Source organism: Saccopteryx bilineata, chromosome 2 (genome assembly GCF_036850765.1).
Source record: "Saccopteryx bilineata isolate mSacBil1 chromosome 2, mSacBil1_pri_phased_curated, whole genome shotgun sequence".
Classification (NCBI taxonomy): Eukaryota; Metazoa; Chordata; class Mammalia; order Chiroptera; family Emballonuridae; genus Saccopteryx; species Saccopteryx bilineata.
In genome coordinates, this window is record NC_089491.1 from 370246902 (window position 1) to 370265634 (window position 18733).

Here is an 18733-nt window from a genome sequence, read left to right on the forward strand (position 1 = left end):
CATGGTCATGTGGCCCAGGAAAGCCAGCCACAGGAGAAGCTGTCCAGTTCCCAGGCCGTGATTTTGCGCCCCTGGGAGGTGAGGGTCAGCCTGTTTCCCCCGTGCTCTTCACAGGTTCAGCTGCCAGCGCCTGGGTTAGCTTCTCAACAGCCTTCTTGTTCCTCTCTCTGCCGAGCAGGCTGTTGGATGAGTCACCAGGGAACTGCAGAGGCCCCGAGCTTGGCTGCCTCCGCCTCGGCATCTCCGGGGCAGGGGAGCCTGACACGCTCATGGAGGGAGGCCCAGGGCCTGGGCAGCACCCCACTTAACTACCAAGCTGAAAGGATGGTAGCTGGGGAAGAGAGTGTCCCCCCAAGCCTCTCTAGTGGAGCTCTAGCTCAAGCTGAGCCGTGTCAGGCAGAGACAGGCTGTGTGGGCCCCAGCACAGCTAGATCTCGAACAGCTGGGTGCCCCAGAACAACTATCAAGCACTTGGCCTCAGTTCTCTCTCATCAGGTGGACTGCTGTCTCCGTCTCCCATGCTCAGGATCGCCCTGTCTCTAAGATCATCCTTTGATTCCCTCATTCAGCCAACATCGGTTGTCTTTCTGCCTCGCTGTGCTATACACTAAGGGCACCACCCCTGCCTTCAGCAGCCCACTGACCAGAGGGCACTATGAGTTCCCCCCTTGTGCTTGCCTGTAACCCAGGAGACTTGGGGAGTGGGCAGCACAGCCAAGAGCCTGGAGTATCTAGGCCCTGGCCCTGCACTGCCAAACGTAGTCTGGGTGACCTTGGGCAAGTCACTGTCAAATTAGGCCTCCGTTTCTTCAAGTGAAAATGAGCAAGTTAAAGTAATGGGGAGATCCCTGTAAGCAGACCTCAAAGTCCATTTCTAAGATCTCGATTCCCCTGGTAAGGAATCTGAGCAAGGGGACGGGAGGCCTTAGATCAGTTCCTTTCTGGAGGTTGCAGGGGTTGAGGACTTGTGGGGTGGGAAGAAAGTGAGATTACAAGGAACACAGCCTGCCTTGGAGGGCCTTCACTTAACCTAAGTCAGACCACCCCTGGTCTTGTTAAGGTCATGAATGAGGTCACCCATCCAGCCTCCTCAGCATCTGGCCTTCAGGACCAAACCCAGGCATTCATGTTCAAAGCTGGAGGCACTCTGAGTTCAAAGCTAGGAGGCCCTTGAAGGCACAGATGTAAGGATCAAATAGTAGTGACCAACACACCCACCCCCTCACCCCACCCCAGTCAGACTGGCTCAGTCTTTCGTAGCCATTGTGGTGAGGCAGAGTCAGTAGGAAGGTTTTAGCCTAATGTTTCCCAGCTTCCCACTGTCTCATTTAAGATTGATGGGGCAAAAGGCCAGAGATGTTCGAGGTTTGGCTTCATTCACATGGTCTGCCTTTTTGCCCCAAGAGCAAATGGAGGCATGGTCCGGGATGAGTGGAGTTACAGCAGGGAAGACTACATCTTTTAGTACCAGCCCTAAGACTAGGCTGCCCCCGGAGAGTACTTATTAAAGACCTGTTTGCATTTGGGGCCTTCTCAGCCCTTGTCTATAGCAAATCAAGACCCTGCTTTGGGAGTTCATAGTCCCAGTCTAAAAAGGTTCCCAAATGGTCACAATCTCAGGTTGGTACTGTGCTGTTTCATGGCAGTTCTAGTCCAAATGCTGTTTGCACAGATTGTCTCCACACTGGGCTCACCCTGTGGCTTCTTGGTAACATGCAGGGCTGCTGGAGCAGTACCCCAGAGAGGTGAATTTTTGTACTTTGTTCTCATGTTTCTAGAGATGTAGGTTGGCATTGGGGGCTCTCATATAAATTCCTCTTGTAATATTGCCTGGAAGAAAAAAATACTAGGAGAGATTTTTAGCAAATGAGTTCAGACATCATAGAAGGGTGTCTTTTCGCTTTGGAGAGCCACAAACAGATGCTCTTGGGACAGGAGCCAAGTGCTGGTGCTTCCATTTGCATGTTGACTTTTATATATGTAGGCATATAGATACATTCATGCACATGCACATACACATATGTATATCTACCTCCTGCTAGGGAACAAACCTTTATTCTCTCCTCTTGAAGAAAAGCCATGTGGATGGTATGGGCATGCTCTCTAAGAAGGCAAGGCTTGAGCAGCCAGCGTGGTGACTAATGGTTTTGGAATACAGGATCCACCACCCTGTTCTGGGGAAGCAAACTTTGCCATAAAACAAACAACAGAAGATTCAGCCATTATTTATAAAGGCAAGAACCACCCAACGCAGTGGCTGCGCCATGGCTATCTGGAGGAAGTGGGCTGGAAGCCTCCTTGTTGGGCAGAGTGGAGGAGTCTGTTTAAGGTGGGGTGCTGGTAGGGCCGGGGGCTCACAGCACATAGGGCCAGTGTGGAAGCTGAGAGGTGGACTTCTTTGCCTTTTGGGACATTTGGAGGATAAAAACACATGGCATAAAGAGACAGAGCCCCATCTCCCCCCCCCCCCCCGTTTCTCCTCTGACCCAAGCCTGACCTGGGCCCCAGGGGTCTGTGAGTGACCCGCTCTGTTGGGTCTCGCCCTCAGGGTGAACGTGAGCCTGAGAGATGGCAGTGATGGAAATGGCCTGCCCAGGCGCTCCCGGCTCGGTGGTTGGGCAGCAGAAGGAGCTCGCCAAAGCCAAGGAGAAGACCCAGGCGATGGGGAAGAAGCAAGGCTCCGTGAGCAAGCTTGAGGCCGTGGAGAAGAGCCCCGTGTTCTGCGGGAAGTGGGAGATCCTGAACGACGTGATTACCAAAGGCACAGCCAAGGAAGGCTCCGAGGGCGGGCTGGCCGCCATCTCCATCATCGCCCAGGCTGAATGTAAGGGGCCTCAGGTTGGGGCTGGGGATCTGGCAGCAAGGGCAGGAGGGTGGGCCTGCAGTGTGTGCAGTCCTTGTGCAAGGGTGGCTGGCACAAGTGACATTCGGGGTCCCCCTATGGAAGAGGAAAGTCAGAGTGACCACTCCATGTGATTTGCATAAGACACAGCAGGGGGGTTAGGCCCAAAATGAGTGTGAAGCGGGAGCTGTAACAGTGCTGGGGAGTGAGGCATAGGAGGAGAGAGCAGCAAATGGAGGCTTTTCCCCGTTGTAACCAGAGCAGAAGAGCTGGAAGGCAGAAAATCATGTGCTTCACAGGTCCTGGGTGCTGTGTGCAGGATTGTCCAGGAGGCCCTCAGCCTTCCGCTGTGACCTTGAGCAGCCTGAGCATCTCTGGAGAGGCCCAGGCAGGAAAGGCCAAGCCTCCTGGAAAGCCCCTCTGGGGCTGATTCTCTTCCACCTCCAGGGGGCCCCGCCCCGCAGAATGAACACCTGTTCTCGGGCCTGCTGGGCAGGCTGCTGGGCTGCTGGCTGCTGCAGGGGCAGGCCTGACCTGGTCCTTTCTGCTTCCACTTACTGTACCCCAGAAACGACTTGAAATGATGGCTGCCAGCAGAGCCTGAGAAACTCCCAGGGGGCTGGGTTGGGGCAGGAGTCTCCTCTCTTCCCGACCCACCAGCCAAGCCCAGAGGTTTCTTGGACCGAGACAGCTCGTGATGGCATTTCCCACATATACACATGCTTCCCCTCGTTTTCACTGCCTTCTGTCTGGTTTTTCAGGAGAGATGAGGAATAAAAATTGAAGTGGAATGAGTGACATAATATAATAACATAAACACTCCTATCCATATATATGTAAATACAGAGTAACATGTGTTTACTGAGCTGTCCAATGTGCCAGGCTCTGCGCGGAGGATTTCTGTAGACCATCTCACTTAAGCTTCCCAGTAAGTGAAGTGAGACAGGCACCTAGTGACCCCTCTGCTCTTGACCCTTAAACTGGAAGGGTGGGGTGAGTCAGTGCGAGGAGCTGGCATGGGTAAGGAGGTGAGTGGCCCGAGAGATAGCGGTGGTCTGCAGGGGAGGAGGAGTGGCCCGAGAGGGTGTCTGGGAAATGCCTCTCTCCTCAGTGCTGAATTCCCATACCTTCTCTCCCTTCTGCTTGTCCAACCGCTTTTCCTTTACTCAAAAGGTGAGAATAGCCAAGAGTTCAGCCCCACCTTTTCAGAACGGATTTTCATCGCTGGGTCAAAACAGTACAGGTAAGGAGGTGAGCGTGAGTGGGACACAGGGAACTAAGCCAGCGTCCTCCCTCCCCCAGCTGCTCGCCCAGGCCGCTCCCAAGTGACCCCTGGCTCCCTCCTTCAGCACCTGTGGTGCAGCTCTTGGAAGCCGCCCAGGCTTTCCTGGCTGAGCTGCTCTCTCAGCCAAATAAGCTTTTCAAAAGCTTTTCACGGCCTGTGGATGACTGCCTCTGGGCCACATCAGCTTGACGCTTTATTTTTATTCTCAGAGTCCTTGCTGCTCCCCTTGTTTCCCATCAGTAGTGAGGGTGCTGGGAACAGGAGTCACTTTCGCTGATGTGTGACCATAAGCACAGGCCCGAGGGGCCACTCTTAACTGTGGGAGAAACCCGCTGTGTCTTCTCCTGTGAGACAGTGGGGGGCGGGGGGTGATGAGGGTTCGGACACAGGCGGGACAGATGGACTCCCAGCTCCGTGGGCCTGCAGGGAGCAGGCCGAGTGAGGCCAGTCTGTTCCCAGGCTCCCCACCCCCAAGGATGACTTTTGGCAACTGAAAGTAGAACCTGGGAACAACTTCCTCCTCTGCCACGGAGTGGACTTTTTTATCAGTAGAATTTGGAAACTGGTAGTAATTAAAAGGTGGTGGGGAGGGCTGCTATCCTTGGATCCGGAAATGCTCAGTGTTTGGTCAGATTGCTTACGCTGACCCAATGCCTTTAGCCCAGGGTAGGGGGTTTCTGATGGACCCCCTTCTTTCAGCTACCCGAGGGAAGCTGTAGGCCTCTAACAACCACCCGGACTGGGGTGAGTCTGCCTGCTTTGTGGGAGGCAGAAGGTGAGGCCATGGAAGGGTGGCTAAGGCCATGGTGTGCTCCACAGCTGACTGGCAGCAACCCTTTTAGAAACCATTGCCAGGGCCTTAATACCTGACATGGGTAAGAGCCAAGCAGGACCCGGGGTTGGGGAAGCCTCAGACCTTCAGAGAATGGAAAGAAGTATGTGTCCGGAGGGCCAGTGTGCACCCCATCACAATAGTACCATATTTCCCCATGTATAAGACGATCCCATGTATAACACACACTTTAATTTTGGGGCCCGAAATTTGAAAAAAAATTGTATTACATGAAGTTATTTAACTCAAGTTTTATTCATCATAAAATTCATACAATTCCTTATCACTCAAAACTCCCATCCTTTAGCTTGTCCTCATCTGTGTCTGATGACGAATCACTGTCTTCAACAATGAGTGCGAAAAAGCGGGAAATACAAGTAAAAAAAAAATCTACAACCACTGTATAAGATGCACCCAGTTTTTAGACCCCAGATTTTTTCAGAAAAAAGTGTGTCTTATATGTAGGGAAATACAGTAATATTGTTTGTTGGAAGCTGGGCTGTGGGGCCAGGCACTGAGGTAGACTTTTTAAGCGAGCTGTTTTTTTAAACCTCTTCTCCTGCGTGCTGAAATACTACACCCGTTTGATGAGAAAACGGAGGTTCCTGGGGTTTTAGGTACAGTCCCATATTCACACCAGTACCAAGTAAGCTGGGATTTGTCTATGACTCTGACCGCAGTTACCTAATCAGTGAGGTCTTCCTGCCACCTCACGTTTAAAATGCCTGTCTGTCCCTTTCCTGACAGCCAGTCGGAGAGCCTTGATCAGATCCCCAACAATGTGGCACACGCCACTGAGGGCAAAATGGCCCGTGTGTGTTGGAAGGGGAAGCGTCGCAGCAAAGCCCGGAAGAAACGCAAGAAGAAGAGCTCGAAGTCCCTGGCTCAGGCAGGAGTGGCCTTGGCCAGACCCCTCCCCAGGACCCCCGAGCAGGAGAGCTGCACTGTCCCTGTGCAGGTGAGACTGGCCGTCATCACCAGAACTGGCTCACAGGGCCTTGGGGACAGCACCTGTGCCTGGGCCCTGCCCTGTGTCCTAATACCTGTGTCTTCCCCACAGGAGGATGAGTCTCCACTTGGCACCCTATATATTAGAAATGACCCCCAGTTCACCAAGCCTCTGAAGGAGCCAGGACTTGACCAACTGTGTTTTAAGAAACTCGGGGAGGGCCTTCGGCCAGCACTGCCTCGATCAGAGCTCCACAAACTAATCAGTCCCTTGCAATGTCTGAACCATGTGTGGAAACTCCACCACCCCCAGGATGTGGGCCCCCTGCCGCAGCTCGCTCACCCCTTCCCCTACAGCAGGCTACCCCACCCCTTCCCATTCCACCCCCTCCAGCCCTGGAAACCTCACCCCCTGGAGTCCTTCCTGGGCAAGCTGGCCTGTGTAGATAGCCATCAGCCCCTGCCGGGCCCACCCCTGGGCAAACTGGCCTGTGTAAACAGTCAGAAGCCCCTGCCTGGCACACCCCTGGAGCCCAGCCGCCCACCCTGTGGCATTCATGAGAAGTTTTCTGTGGAGGAGTACCTGGTACACGCCCTGCAGGGTAGCGTGAGCTCTGGCCAGGCCCACAGCCTGGCCAGCCTGGCCAAGACCTGGTCAGTGGGAGGCTCCAGGCCCGAGGCGCCCAGCCCCGAAACTGAGGACAGCGAGGGGGTCCTGCTTACTGAGGTAGGTAAGCCCCAAACACACATACACACACACACCACTACCACCACCTCCAAGTCCAGGGCCGAGGGCCGCAGCTAGGAACCGGGTGGGGACCTGTATGGGAGAACGGGCATCTCTAGAAACCTACCAGACTCACTGTCAAGTTCCCACCTTTAGGGGAATGGTTTTTTCTCAAAATCACTCGTGCATGTGATAAAAAAAAAAAAGAAATAGCAAATTGCTTAGCATTGATGAAAAGCAGCAGTCTCCCACTCAACCTCCAGGCTTACTTTTCTGTCTTTCTAGCTATATCTATTTTTAGTTTAGTAAGTAACCTCATTATTGCTGAGAGAGAGAGAGTGTGTGTGTGATAATACATACTGCTAAGAAACAGGAATAAGCATGTCAACTTCAGAAGTCACCCCATGACCCCTGATATGAATCATAAGCATTTTGCTTATCCTCGCTACCCTCTTCCTCCCCTTCTCTCGCTCTCTTACTAGGTGATTTTATAACTCTAAATGATTTTCACACTTAAATTTCTGGGCTTTATTCCGCCCACCTTTGACATTATCCCTTGGCCCCTGCCCCCCTCACTGTCCTTCCCTTTCTTCTACCTTTTAGCTGCTGAGTTATACTTTTTCATTGTCAAGGTTGTTGACAGTCCCATTTGTGTCCCACAACCACAAGTCTGGGAGGTTTTTCATCACAAGGACCAGCTGGCCGCAGGCAGCACATGAGGCCCCACCTATTCCCATAACGCCCTCCTGGGTGCTGCCCCCCTGCCCCCAACTCGGTGGTATCTTTGAGTGTGAGGGCTCAGCCCCAGCCGCCTGGCCAGGACACCAGCTGGAGAGCCCTCCCGACTATAGCTTCAGACCGGCTTCTCTCCTGCCAACTCCAGAAACTGAAACCAGTGGATTATGAGTACCGAGAGGAGGTCCACTGGGCCACACGCCAGCCCTGCCTGGGTAGAGGCTCCTTCGGAGAGGTGCACAGGATGGAGGACAAGCAGACCGGCTTCCAGTGTGCTGTCAAAAAGGTATGCCGAAAGAAAAAGTGTGCCAGAGTCCAGGGGCTGAAGAGGGAGGCCAGGTGGCCTGGAGCTCTCCCTCCGCTTTCCTTCAGGGACAGTCACAGGGTGGCTGGGGGACTGACTTGCTAATGGAGCCTGGCTCTCCTGGCGGCCCTGGGTCAGTTTCAGTCACATGTCCCAGTCCGGGAGCTGCACTTGGTATGTGTGTACGTGAGAGGGAATCTGAGAGTGTGCGTGCAGCCTGGGCCGCTCCTGATGCCATACCAGGGGCAGGTGAACCTGGAGGATGGGTGCATCATCGTGACACTCATGTGGGGCTGAAACCCCTAATCACATAGTGGGGCCACCCCACACCTGGACCAGAAGAGAATTGTAAGAGTAATAGCCTCCACCTAACAGATGCCTCTGGAGGAGGCCGTGCGTGTGAGAAGTCTGATCTGGTTTGAGTTTGGCCTCTGCCTCCTGTCACCCAGCTATAATAGGTCTTGGGAGATGGACCCTATGAGAAATGAGACATAGCAAGAGACCCAGGCATGTCTGACTAGTGGCCACCTTTGAACCACTTTTCAGGGAGGATGAGGAGGACTGTGGTCCTAGGATTTCAATTAGAGACAGAGGCCCTCCACTCTATAATCTCACAGATGTTAGAACTGGAGACCAGAGACAGTTACGTGCCTTGCCCTTGTCACACAGCTGGGCCTGGAACGAAGGCCTTGTCAGATCACACACAGGTCCGCTAGCCGCACATCCACTGGCCTGGAAGCTGTCGGCCCCTCTCCCCTTCTGCTACCTTTCTCCTCCCTCTGACTGTCGGCTCACCTTGACTGGTAGTCACCTTGTCCCAGGCCCAAGGCTAGCATCCAGGACTTCTGAAACCAGAAATCAGAAGCATTTTCACGGGCCATTTCCTTGACCCATTGGCAAGGTAAAATAAACCAACTCAGATGGACCTTGTTTTCAAGCAGCTTCGGTCAAGGACATCCTGATCCCCAAATGGAAAGGAACCAAGTAGCAAGACCAGGACCCATGTAGCATGGACATCAACTGTGCTGCTGTCATGGGTGCCTGTGGCTTTAAGAGGTGAAGATACAAATTGTGATGTTAATAAACCTGGCTTCCCTGGCTTGTCCATGGGCCAGGGTGTGTTAGAGTTCTAGAGTTTGAGCCTTAGGGTAATAGGACAAGAGGGGACTATCCATAGGTATTACCCCAAACTTCAGACATATTGTGTCAAATAAGCAGGCTCCAGCCTCGTCAACCCCCACTGACCAAAACATGTGCGGAGTTCTTGCCAGTGTGGGTCATCGTCTTCCAGCGGGATGCCAAGGCCACGTGCCTGACCTCCCCAGCTGCAGCTCCCTCCCCAGGCCATCGGAGAAGGCTCAGCTGTCCCTCCTGAGAGGCGGGTGGGAGGACAGCAAGAGGGTGTGAAGTGTCCTGGAGATGAATGGCCAGTGCTGGGGAGCTTAGTCACCGGGCCTCTCAGCTGTTCCCCTGCTGAGGTTCTGAGTCCCAGGCAACAAGGTAAACAATCCTAATATAGTAGAAGGGGGCAAATACTCCATTTCTCACCTCCCCAGGGCAGTCAGGAGAGCTCCCAGCACTACTCTGACTTCCCACCCCTCAGATCAGCACTTCCGCCCCCCAGAGCGTCCACTCTCAGCACTCTCCTGTTGTCCAAGGTCTCGGTGGGGATGGCTGGTGGGCAGCGCACACAGCTGCCCTTGGTTGGGCAGCCAGCCCCTCCTTTCTCTTGGAAAGAGGCAGGGCAGGCAGTGGGGTCCGAGAAACAGTTCCCTGCTGAGGGGGTAGGACGGGGTGGGCAGGAACGGAATCAGAGGTCAGGATGCACACAGGGTCAGGGCAAGTCAGTGCACCCTCCAGTGCTCCATGGAAAGGACCCAGCATGTGGCGAGGACAACCCTTCCGTGGTCCTTTCTCTAGAACATCTGTGGCCCAAGGTCAGATGCTGATTGGTCATGAGTCTGGGGTTTAATGTGAAGTTTTTGTTTTTTGTTTTTTAAGGTTTTGTTTGATCTTTTAATTGTAAATAAATACAGGCTCATTATAAAAGAATTCAAATGAAACCCCCCAAAAAACAAAAGTCTCCCTGTTTCCCAGTCCTATTCACAGAGGTAACTATTCTTTGACATAAATCCTTTTAGATTTGCTATGCATACATAAACATGTATTGTAGAGTTTCCCTTACTAAAATGAGATTGTACCCTAGAGCAGTGTTTTTGTGTTTCTTTTAAGAATTTATTTTAGGAAGGAGAGAGAGAGAGAAGGGGGGAAGAGCAGGAAGCATTAACTCCCATATGTGCCTTGACCAGGCAAGCCCAGGGTTTCGAACCAGCGACCTCAGCATTCTAGGTTGACGCTTTTTATCCACTGTGCCACCACAGATCAGACTAGAGCAATGTTTTTCTTTAAAAGATTGTATTTATTGATTTTTTAGAGTAGGAGAGAGAGAAGGGGCAAGAAACATCAACTTATAATAGTTGCTTCTCGTATATGCCTTGACCAGGCAAGCCTGGGACTTCTAACCAATTACATTAATGTTCCAGGTAAAAACTTAGCCACTTAGAGCAGGGGTCGGGAACCTATGGTTTGTGAGCCAGATGTGGCTCTTTTGATGGCTGAATCTGGCTCACAAACCTTTAATAAAAAAAAAATAATGTTAAAAGTATAAAACCTTCTCATGTGTTACAATCCATTCATTTTCTACCGCTCATGTTTATGGTTGCGGGTGGCTGGAGCCAATCACAGCTGTCCTCCAGGACAACATCAAATTTTTATTGGATAATGCCTAACATACGCGGCTCGTTGTATGGCTCTCACGGAATTACATTTTAAAATATGTGGCGTTCATGGCTCTCTTAGCCAGAAAGGTTCCCGATCCCTGACTTAGAGCAATATTTTTCAAGTGGCAGTCCACAGACCAGTGCCGGCCCACCAGGAATTTCATACTGGTCCACGAAAGAGTTAATCACCCTGATGTTGTATGGGTAACTGCTGACCGACGTTTAAGAAACACTGCCATAGAGGTGTTCTGTACCGTGTTTCTTCACATAACAGTATCTCACGGACAGAGGCGGGTTAAGGTCGGCTGAAGCCCTGGGCGCAGAAGAAAATATTGGGCCCCTTAAAAAAGGACAGGGAAAATAAAAATACATGTTAACCATATTTTTAAATAAAAATATTATGTACTATTGATGTTAAAATTGCACATATGAAACCAAACTTGGTGTCATTAGAAAAAAAGTGTAAAGTTGGGGGTTTGCGGAGCCCTTCGGGAGTCAGGGCCCAGGGCACATGCCCGGTATGCCCACTGTTAAATCTGCCTCTGCTCATGGATAGATTTCCTTATGGTACATATGCATTGTGCTAATGCTTTTTAACAGCCACTGTAGAAGCTCTCATCCTAGTCAGTGGGTGAATTCATAGGATCCATTTAATAGATTTTCAAAGGATTCTGCAGCCCAGAGAGGATTAAGAACCATTCATTTGGGAACATCTGGCTCAGGCATGGAGTTCTAGGAGCCTCCTTTTGACTCTGCCACTGATGTGGGATAGTGTGGCCTTGGCCAAGTAGAGCCAGCTGTTACCAAGCACCTGCTGTGTGGAGATAATGAGAATAGCCGATGATTAGAAAGTGCGTAGAACAGTGCATGGCATGTGTTAAAAAGGGTGTTAAATATTAGTTCTCATTAGCATCTTATCACAGTCCAGCCCCTCACTTTCCAGATGAGGATGAGATTGATGTCCAGGAGAGGAGGTGGGCCAGACAGCAGCTGGCTTGGGCTACACAGCCCGTGCGTTCTGCCCCGCCTGGCTCCCTCGGGACTGCCCTCTGGCTTGCTCTCACTGAGCTGGCACAGATTCTGGAGCACCTTGTGTTTTGTTATTATTGTTGTTTTTGTGTATTTTTTCCAAAGTTAGAAGCAGGGAGTCAGTCCATGCACCCGACCGGGATCCACCCAGAGGGGGCGATGCTCTACCCATCCAGGGCGTTGCTCCGCTGCGGCCAGAGCCAGTCTAGCACCTGAGGCAGAGGCCCTGGAGCCATCCTCAGCGCCCGGGTCAACTTTGCTCCAATGGAGCCTTGGCTGCAGGAGGGGGAGAGAAAGCTAGAGAGGAAGGAGAGGGGGAGGGGTGGAGAAGCAGCTGGATGCTTCTCCTGTGTGCCCTGGCTGGGAATTGAACCCGGGATTTCACACACCAGGCCAACACTCTACCACTGAGCCAACCGGTCAGGGCCAGCACCCTTGTGTTTTGAAGTCTCCTTCAACTACCTTTGGTTGAGTGAGTGGGAATGTTTTTAAGATTTCCAGGCCACTCTAGAGGGCTTCTGGGTCTCTTAAAAGTTAAAGCAGTTCTTGGCCCTGGCCGTTGGCTCAGCGGTAGAGCGTCGGCCTGGCGTGCGGGGGACCCGGGTTTGATTCCCGGTCAGGGCACATAGGAGAAGCGCCCATTTGCTTCTCCACTCTCCACCCCCTCCTTCCTCTCTGTCTCTCTCTTCCCCTCCCGCAGCCAAGGCTCCATTGGAGCAGGGATGGCCCGGGCGCTGGGGATGGCTCCATGGCCTCTGCCCCAGGCGCTAGAGTGGCTCTGGTCGCGGCAAAGCGACGCCCTGGAGGGGCAGAGCATCGCCCCCTAGTGGGCAGAGCGTCGCCCCTGGTGGGATCCCGGTTGGGCGCATGCGGGAGTCTGTCTGACTGTCTCTCCCTGTTTCCAGCTTCAGAAAAATACAAAAAAAAAAAAAGTTAAAGCAGTTCTTGGTTCACAGCTCTTAATGTCTCAGTAATTTTTTCATGGCGCCCCAAGGCAAAACAATTACCTAGAGTTCTATTTATTAGTAATTCCATAATTAAGTCAAATAATGTTTTTCTTCCAACAACTTAGTAGCCATTTGAATAACAGTACACATAAGTTGAAAGAAAAATTCTCCTTCTGTTCTTAAACAACCGTAATTACTAATGGGATGTACTCCTTGTTGGGCACTGCACAACTTCTCAAACTTTGAGATCACATTGGACACTATCACCTTCGTTTCCTGCTCCACATGCTCCCCTGAAGTATTTATCACAGCAACCTCGAAAAACCTGGTTTCATAAAAATATGTCATCCAGCCTGGCCTATGGTGAAACAGTGAACACTGAGGTCATCGGTTCAAAACCCCGGGCTTGCCTGGTCGAGGCACATATGACAAGCAAGCAATGAACCGCTAAAATGAAGCATCTATGAGCTGATACTTCTTGCTCCCCTACCCCTGTAAAATCAATAAATAAAATCTTCATATATATATATATATATATATATATATATATATAATCTAAAGGAATGCTGAACGATCTAATGTTGAAAATGAACTCTTAAGCCAGCAGTCTATGCCATGTCCCGCAGAAGAACATCATTGCTGTTGCCCTCAAAAGTAAAAGTATCCTGACATGCCCTTCTGAGTTCTCCATGATGTTCCAGGTTGCTTCAGCTAACAGTCTGGGAGCAGTAGGGTTACAGACATTTGCTAATACAAGTCCCATTGGTGGATTAGTTACAACTCAGGTTCAGAACTGGAAACACTGACAGAGTCAAAGTTCATGTGAGTTCATTAACCAAACCAGATATTCTTTACGTAACCAGAAGAGACACATTTTCCACTGATAGGGGAAAGTCCAAAAACCCCACATTGGCTGAGCTCCTGTTTGCCGACTCAGCAGGTCTCCCAAGGAAACCTGATTTCTTCCGTGCTGGTTTTGCTACTACTAGTGCCCCCTGGTGGTACCTTTCCACGCAAGCATGAGAATCCCCAACTGCCAGAAAGGAGAACAAGTCTATTTAGGATAGTCTAAGCATTTAATAAGCTGCTCTTATTTGAGCTGGCTGGAAGAGGTGGGAAGCTAGCATTTTCTGAGCACCCACTAGTTTCCAAGCCCAGTGCTGGTTATCATCCCTCCAAATCCTCACTCTGCCCAGGAGTAGATGCCACCGTCCCCACCTGTCACTTATAGAAACATAGCTTAGGGGAATTGATTTGCCTTTAGAAGTGGCTGAGCCAGGGTCTCTGCCCAGGGTGTTTGTATACAGGGTCTGTTCCTGCCATGTATTCCTGCTCTTGCAGAGAAGAGTGGGTCTCAGGCTTGCCAGTCCACAGTGGGAGGGTCCTTGGCCAAGCCCCTCCCCAGAAGGCTTTCCTCTGCCCAATGCTAGGGAAACAGCTGTGAAAAGAATAGACAACACTGCGCTGTCTACATGGACGTTTTAGTCCTCAGAGGAAAAAAGACACTCATGAGTTAGAAGAGCGCTGAGGATTCAGAGGCCTCGACAGAGTCAGGATCTTGGCAGCACCAGCTCTGGCGTCAGATAAATCTGACACGCAGCATGTGAAGAGTAGTGTGGGTGTTGATAAAAGAGAGCTCCCACTTTCTAGAAATTGCCCCGATGTTCTGTGTTTGGCAGATTTGAGAATGGGCAGCATGCCAGCAGCCTGGGTGAGGATGGCAGGTTTTTGTGTTTTCCACACACGTCAGCCCCGCAGAACCTTAACCAAGTCCTGGGAGTTGCCCATGACCCCAAGGGTACACAGCTTAGTCTCTGAGGGTCCTGTAGGCCCACCGGGGCCCTGGCCTCAGAATTGTCACTGGGAACATCAGCAGGCTCTGCAGGGAGCATCAAGGGTCCTGACAGGAAGACAGGGAGCCAGCCTGGTCCCTCACCCTGGCTCACAGCCACCTCTGGGCCCCTCCAGGTGCGCGTCGACGTGTTTCGGGCAGAGGAGTTGATGTCATGTGCAGGACTGACTTCACCCAGAATCGTCCCTTTGTATGGAGCAGTGAAGGAAGGTCCTTGGGTCAACATCTTCATGGAACTGTGGGAAGGTAAGGAGCTAGGTCCCATTCTTTCCCCCTCAAAATTCAGGGCCACAGGTTTCCCCCAAGTCTTGCCCAGGTTGACCTTGGTCCCCAATCAATCCATTTCTAGCCTTTTTACCTGTGACTCTGGCAAGAAAGGCCTGCTTTTCCACCACATGCCCTTCGAGGGCCCTTGCCCCTGGGTGGAGGCCTGCAAGAGCCCCGTGTGAAGACTGGCCACTTGTCTCCTAGGTGGCTCGCTGGGCCAGCTCATAAAGCAGAAGGGCTGTCTGCCAGAGGACCGAGCCCTTTACTACCTGGGCCAGGCCCTGGAAGGGCTGGAATACCTCCACACCCGCAGAATTCTGCACGGCGATGTCAAAGGTGAGGCCCTGGGCCCCAGCAGGCTTCTTCCTGTCCCCATCCTACCTGCTCTTCTCCCCAATCCTCTGGGCCTCCCTGGTCATCTCCAGTGGCAGGGCCTGAGTCAGGCCGACAGGGCTGTGCAAGTGGGAAGGAGAAGTGTAGTGCCCACAGAGAGCTACAGATCGAGCCCCTACACACTGGTGGCCCCTGGGGGAGAGTGGGGAGAGCAGAGCTGTGGCCTCATTCCCAGAAGTAAACTCTGCCCCTCTCCCCTCATCTTGGAACGCCTGCCTGCTGCCTGCCTCAAGCCTGAACTGATACCCTCCTCCCTTCCTCCATGACTAATGAACCTAATCAGAAGCAGCAGCTGCCATGTAGGGTCAGCCAGAACATTGCTTCACTGGAGGTCCAGGTTGGGCCGGGGCCTGATGTGACTCACCTGTTCCTCCTCTTCCCTGGGGTGGCCTGGCAGCTGACAATGTGCTCCTGTCCAACGATGGGAGCCGCGCAGCCCTCTGTGACTTTGGCCATGCTGTGTGCCTTCGACCCGAGGGCCTGGGGAATTCCTTGCTCACAGGTAAGCCCCACCACCACTGAGCCTCCTCATGATGGTTATAGCCGTAGCCTTAGTAAGCGTTAGCTCTGTCCTTCATAACAGCAATCAGAGATGTGAGCGCTTTATGCCCACCGGTATACCCCAACCCCACAATCCTGGAGCAGCACAGGCTTTTGTTGTTAGGCTTAAATGCAGTAATACATGTCATCTGCTTGTTTCTGATGTTCCCTTTACCCAGAGAAGACTGGAAAGGCTGCATACCTCACCCTAGGTCCCAGGTCTCCTGCCTCGGAGCTCCCATGGCTCCACCCCTCTTGTCCAGCCTTTTGAGGGGAGCTGTGCTTCCAGCTTGTGACCTCAGCCTTGCCACGCCTGAGAGCACAGTTTCTGGAGGCACCGAGGCCTGGGCTCTGTAGAGGGTGAAATATCTGATTTTAACTTATATTTTCCTGATTATTGAAGTAATCCACACCCAGTGGATTTAGTAACTCAGAGTTAAGTGGCATAGAAGGGGAGGAACAAAAGAATTCTCACCATTCCTCTTGCCCAGAGAGATAATCATGAATATTAATTTATATCATGCCTTCCAGGTCTTTTTTTTCCCCCTGTACATACGTAAGGCCATTAGAACCCAATTCTGTGCCCTGCTTTTGTCATTTATAGCATGAAGCATATTTGGATGATGTATACTTTGTACCAGTCGCCAGCAGAACCCCTGACTTAGCTCTTCCCCAGCAGGTTTAATATAGAGGCTTTACAGAGACAAACTCAAGACATCTCAGGAATGGACTGGGGTGGTCATTGCCAAAGCTCTTGCCTGTTAGAGGTCACAAGTGACTTTTCTGTCTCCCTCACCTCCTCAGGGGACTATATCCCTGGCACTGAGACCCACATAGCTCCAGAAGTGGTCATGGGCAAGCCCTGTGATGCCAAGGTGGACGTCTGGAGCAGCTGTTGCATGATGCTGCACATGCTTAATGGCTGCCACCCCTGGACACAGTACTTCCAAGGGCCACTCTGCCTCAAGGTCAGTGATAGCACTTGAGACAGGCAGGAGGGAAAGCCAGCAGTCAGGGTGACAGGACCCTGGCTGCAGGCTTGTGGCCTTGCATTTTAGCTGCTGTTTAGTGGCAGGTGGGAGCAGGGAGCAGGAAGAGGCTTCATCATAAATGTGGGATCCTGACTAAAATACGTGGCCCCCAGATCTGAGGGCTCAAGGGGAGATCCCAGGTGAGGGGTCTCCTTGAGTTCCCGGCAAGTCAGAGCGCTCCTAGATCCACGCCGTGAGCCGCCTCTGCCCGCCTCCTGACGGGCTGAGTCTGGAGTTCCTGGGCGTCCTGTTGCCCCAGGACAGCCGGGTGGGGAGGCGGGGAGAATCAAGAACAGAAAGCCGGGTGCTGGCAAGTGAGGGGGAGGCAGGCCTCACAGGTTGCCTTTGACCCCCAGATTGCCAGCGAGCCTCCGCCTGTGAGGGAGATCCCCCCGTCCTGCGCCCCGCTCACAGCCCAGGCCATCGAGGAGGGGCTCAGGAAAGAGCCTGGCCACCGCGCGTCCGCGCTGGAGCTGGGGGGCAAGGTCAGCCTGGCGCTGCAACATGGTAAGAGCCCTGCGCTGGCTGTAGGGGCAGGGGGCTGCGGGTTTGCGCTGGCTGTAGGGGCAGGGGGCTGCGGGCTAGCACGGTGTCCAGAGCAAGGCACTCGACCTGCTGGAGCCGTGTTCTCTCCATGTAGAGCATGGGGATGACGCCAGCTTCGGGTCTGTTGGCCCGACGGGTCATGTGAATAAAAGTGCCTAGTACTGTGCAGAGGCTGTGCTCAGGAGATGGGGGACCGGGATGGCAGCATCTGAAGGGGAGTTCAGACTCATTAGTAATCAGAGAATGTGCAACAAAGCCAGCTCTCACTCCCTAGTCCTGTGAGTAGGGAAAATCTGAAAGTTGGTAACACCAAGTATCGGTGGGGATGTGAGGCAGGAGCCCTCAGGCTCTGGAGGGCACCTGGCAGCACTCGGGCAGACGTCTGCAGGCCTGTGAGCCACACTCCCCTCGGGCACACTGCCAAAGGAATTCTCACCATCCATAAGGTGGCACGCTGAGGACTCACGCTGCCGCGTCATTGGTGGGAGGGGAGCTGAGTGTCCCTCCCTGGGAGACTGGAGGGGTCAAGAGTGGGGGCTTCCCCATGGAGCATCCCAGCAGTTAAAGCAACTACATGTTCCCAGGGCAACCTGGATGGACCTTAAAACCATAGTGCCAGGTGAAAAGAGGACCAACAGAGTGAGGCCTACAACACAATGCCTTTTTTGTAAATTAAAAAATCAATAGCTTGACCAGTGGTGGCACAATGCATAGAGCATCGACCTGGGATGCTGAGGTCCCAGGTTCAAAACCCCAAGGTCACCAGCTTGAGTGCAGGCTCATCTGGCTTAAGTGTAGGCCAACCAGCTTGAGCGTGGGGTCAGTGGCCTTGAGCATGGGATCATAGACATGATCATGTGGTCACTGGCTTGAGCCCAAGGTCCCTGGCTTAGGCAAGGGATCACTGGTTTGGCTGAAGCCTCCCAGTCAAGGCACGTATTAGAAGCAATCAGTGAACAACTAAAGTGTCACAACTACAAGTTGATGCTTCTCATCTCTCTCCCTTCCCATCTCTTCCTCCCCCCAACCAACCATCATACGTGCATGCTAAAATAAATCAATAAATAAAAATAAACACTTTACAAGAACAAGCTCAAACCCAAAATGACACATTGGACCTAATGGAATGTTACCTAAGGGATGGCAGGGGAAAGGCAGTGGTTATGGGAATTAAAAACGAATAAATAAAATGGGAGAGAGACCTTACATAGCCCCTGACCCCAAATATAGGCAGAAGTTATAAGAATGGCCCCGGGGCTAAACTGCCCCTGCTGCAGAGAAATGGAGCCCTTGGGAAGCCTGGCTGGAGAGGGCAGAGTGAGAGACAGGGTCAGGGAGGCCAGTTCAGCTGGGCACTCTGAGTTTGTATTACCCCAGAACAGTTTTTAAATCTTCTCTTGACTATTAATATTAACTAAGTCCTTCTCTGGAGACAATTCTGTCATTTTTAAATTTGCTACTGTTGCCTAGTAGGAACATGAAATAAAAACCAGAAATACTGTCCTACTCCCATTATAGGAGGACATCTAATGGAAGATGCCTCCTCAGCAGACCGCACGTTGCCCTCCTAAAATGTGTCCCTTAGTGCGGCCCTAAGTCACTGTTCAGGAAAGGCCAGCTGGCCTGGCCTAGTCTGTGCTGGCCCGTGTCCACTTCACCACGCCTGTTCTCTGTT

The 18733-nt window shown here is 52.2% G+C and overlaps 1 protein-coding gene across 1 annotated transcript in view; it reads left to right on the plus strand.

The window, feature by feature from the left end:
• The window catches only part of MAP3K14 (mitogen-activated protein kinase kinase kinase 14), a 47797-nt gene that overhangs the window by 24139 nt on the left and 4925 nt on the right, over positions 1-18733 (plus strand). The window contains exons 2-11 of the mRNA XM_066263395.1: positions 2549-2824; positions 4016-4085; positions 5707-5917; positions 6020-6634; positions 7518-7655; positions 14398-14527; positions 14753-14884; positions 15339-15443; positions 16286-16449; positions 16869-17019. Of these exons, the coding sequence (XP_066119492.1) occupies positions 2569-2824; positions 4016-4085; positions 5707-5917; positions 6020-6634; positions 7518-7655; positions 14398-14527; positions 14753-14884; positions 15339-15443; positions 16286-16449; positions 16869-17019 (1972 nt within the window). The 5' untranslated portion in view covers positions 2549-2568. The remainder of the gene's footprint in view (positions 1-2548; positions 2825-4015; positions 4086-5706; positions 5918-6019; positions 6635-7517; positions 7656-14397; positions 14528-14752; positions 14885-15338; positions 15444-16285; positions 16450-16868; positions 17020-18733) is intronic.